Source organism: Eimeria mitis, genomic scaffold (genome assembly GCF_000499745.2).
Source record: "Eimeria mitis Houghton genomic scaffold, Emh_scaff1202, whole genome shotgun sequence".
Classification (NCBI taxonomy): domain Eukaryota; phylum Apicomplexa; class Conoidasida; order Eucoccidiorida; family Eimeriidae; genus Eimeria; species Eimeria mitis.
In genome coordinates this window covers 9,684-11,590 of record NW_013568182.1, presented here as the reverse complement: position 1 = coordinate 11,590, position 1,907 = coordinate 9,684, and the positions used below count along the sequence as shown (strand labels likewise).

Here is a 1,907-nt window from a genome sequence, read left to right as displayed (position 1 = left end):
CGTGAAAGGAGGCACACCAGCAGCGATGCCTCAGATAGAGAAACTGGCAACACTGACGGCTCCTCGCTGCTGCTGCTGCTGCTGCTGCTGCTGTTGCTGCTGCTGCTGCTGTTGCTGCGGAGAAGCAGCGCTGCTGCTGCTGATACAACAGCAGCACGGGATTCACTGTTGCGCTGCTGCTGCTGCTTCTGCTGCTGCTGCTGCTGCAGCAGCGGATGCTCACCTTGCAGCAGCAGCAGCAATTCTTCCTTCTGCAGCAAACACGTAAACGCCACACAGCAGCAGAACCCTGATGCAGCAGCAGCAGCAGCAACAGCAGCAGCAGTAGCAACAACAACGAGAGCAGCAACAGCAGCAGCAGCAGCAGCAGCAGCAGCAAACTCACCGCAGAAGGCAGCAACTTGCAGAGACTCAGTGCTGCTGCTGCTGCTCTTAGCTGCAGCCCCCACATACGCAGCCTCGTCATATGGCCCTCTGCTGCTGCTGCTGCTGCTGCTGCTGCTGCTGCTGCTGCTTCTGCTGCTGCAGAAGTAGAGCAAGCAGATGAAGGGGAGCACTGCAGCTGCAGCTCCCTGCTGCTGCTGCTGCTGCTGCTAAGCACCCAGTGCCTTGCTGCGCGCTTGCTGCTGCTGCTGCTGCTGCTGCTGCTGCCGTGGTTTGCAGCTAGCAGCACCAGGGGCAGCAGCACGCCAGCCTGCTGCAGCTTTTTTGCTGCTGCTCTTGCAGCAGCAGCAGCTGCTGCTGCTGCAGCAGAGTCTTCAGGGGTTTCTTCTGTGGCCTCATCCACAGCAGCAGCAGCAGCAGCAGCAGCAACTGCTGCTGCTGCTGCTGCTGCTGCTGCAGACAACGGTCTGTCTTCTGCTGCTGCAGCATCGCTCTCGAGCCGCCACACATCCAACGCAGCAGCAGCTGTTCTCCCCTGCAGATGTCTTAATCTGCTGCTGCTGCTGCTGCTGCTGCTGCTGCTGTNTGCTGCTGCTGCTGCTGTTGCTGCTGCTGCTGCTGCTGCTGTTGCTGCTGCTGCTGCTGCTGCTGCTGTGCAGCAGACACAGCAACACAAAGACGGAACGGAGGGAAGATAACCAGAGAATTGGTAGCTTCGCTCGGCTGTTGCTGCTGCTGCTGCTGCTGCTGCTGTTGCTGCTGCTGCTGCTGCAGCAGCAGATGCCGGCTAGGCAGAGAGGCCGTAGCACTTTTGCTGCGTCTTGCTGCAGCAGCTGCAGCAGCGGCGCCACCAGCAGCACGAAGCGCTCTTGCTGCTGCTGCTGCTGCTGAGAAAAGAGAGCAGCCTTTGGCTGCTGCTGCAGCACCGCGAGGATTGCTGCTGCTGCTGCTGCATCTACAAGCAGCAGCAGCAGCAGCAACGTCTCCTCCCTTAGTAGTGAGGCCTCCTGCAGCTGCAGCAGCAGCTGCTGCCACAGAATGCCTGCTGCTGCAGCAGCAGGAGCCGCTGCTGCAGCAACAGCTGCTTCTGCTGCTGCAGGCGTCTCCGAGGCAGCAGCTGCTGCTGCTGCTGCTTCGCGTAGAGAAGAAGCAGCAGCAGCAGCAGTGGCAGAGGGTACTGCTGCTGCTTCTGCTGCTGCAGCAGCTGCAGCAGAAGCAGCAGCAGAAGCAGCAGCAGACATTGCATTCACAGGCGAGAGAGGAAGAGAAGGAAACGAAACTTCTGCTGCTGCTGCTGCTGCTGCTGCACCCTGGCAGCAGCAGCGTTCGTGGTTCTCCCCGCAGCACCAGCATATACCTCCGCTGCTGCTGCTGCTGCTGTTGCTGCTGCTGCCGCTGCTGCTGCGGGTACTCAGCAGCCCCCAAGGGTTCTCTTGCTGCAGCAGCAGCAGCGCGACGCCCTGCCACATACAGTGCAGCACTTCTTGCGAGACAGCGTGCTGCTGCTGCTGCTGCTGCTGCTG

The 1,907-nt window shown here is 60.7% G+C and overlaps 1 protein-coding gene across 1 annotated transcript in view; it reads right to left on the bottom strand.

The window, feature by feature from the left end:
- The window catches only part of EMH_0031810 (uncharacterized protein), a gene marked incomplete at both ends in the record, with an annotated part of 12,335 nt that overhangs the window by 798 nt on the left and 9,630 nt on the right, over window positions 1-1,907 (bottom strand). The window contains 4 exon segments of the mRNA XM_013494568.1: window positions 3-251; window positions 386-756; window positions 893-969; window positions 973-1,844. Of these exon segments, the coding sequence (XP_013350022.1) occupies window positions 3-251; window positions 386-756; window positions 893-969; window positions 973-1,844 (1,569 nt within the window).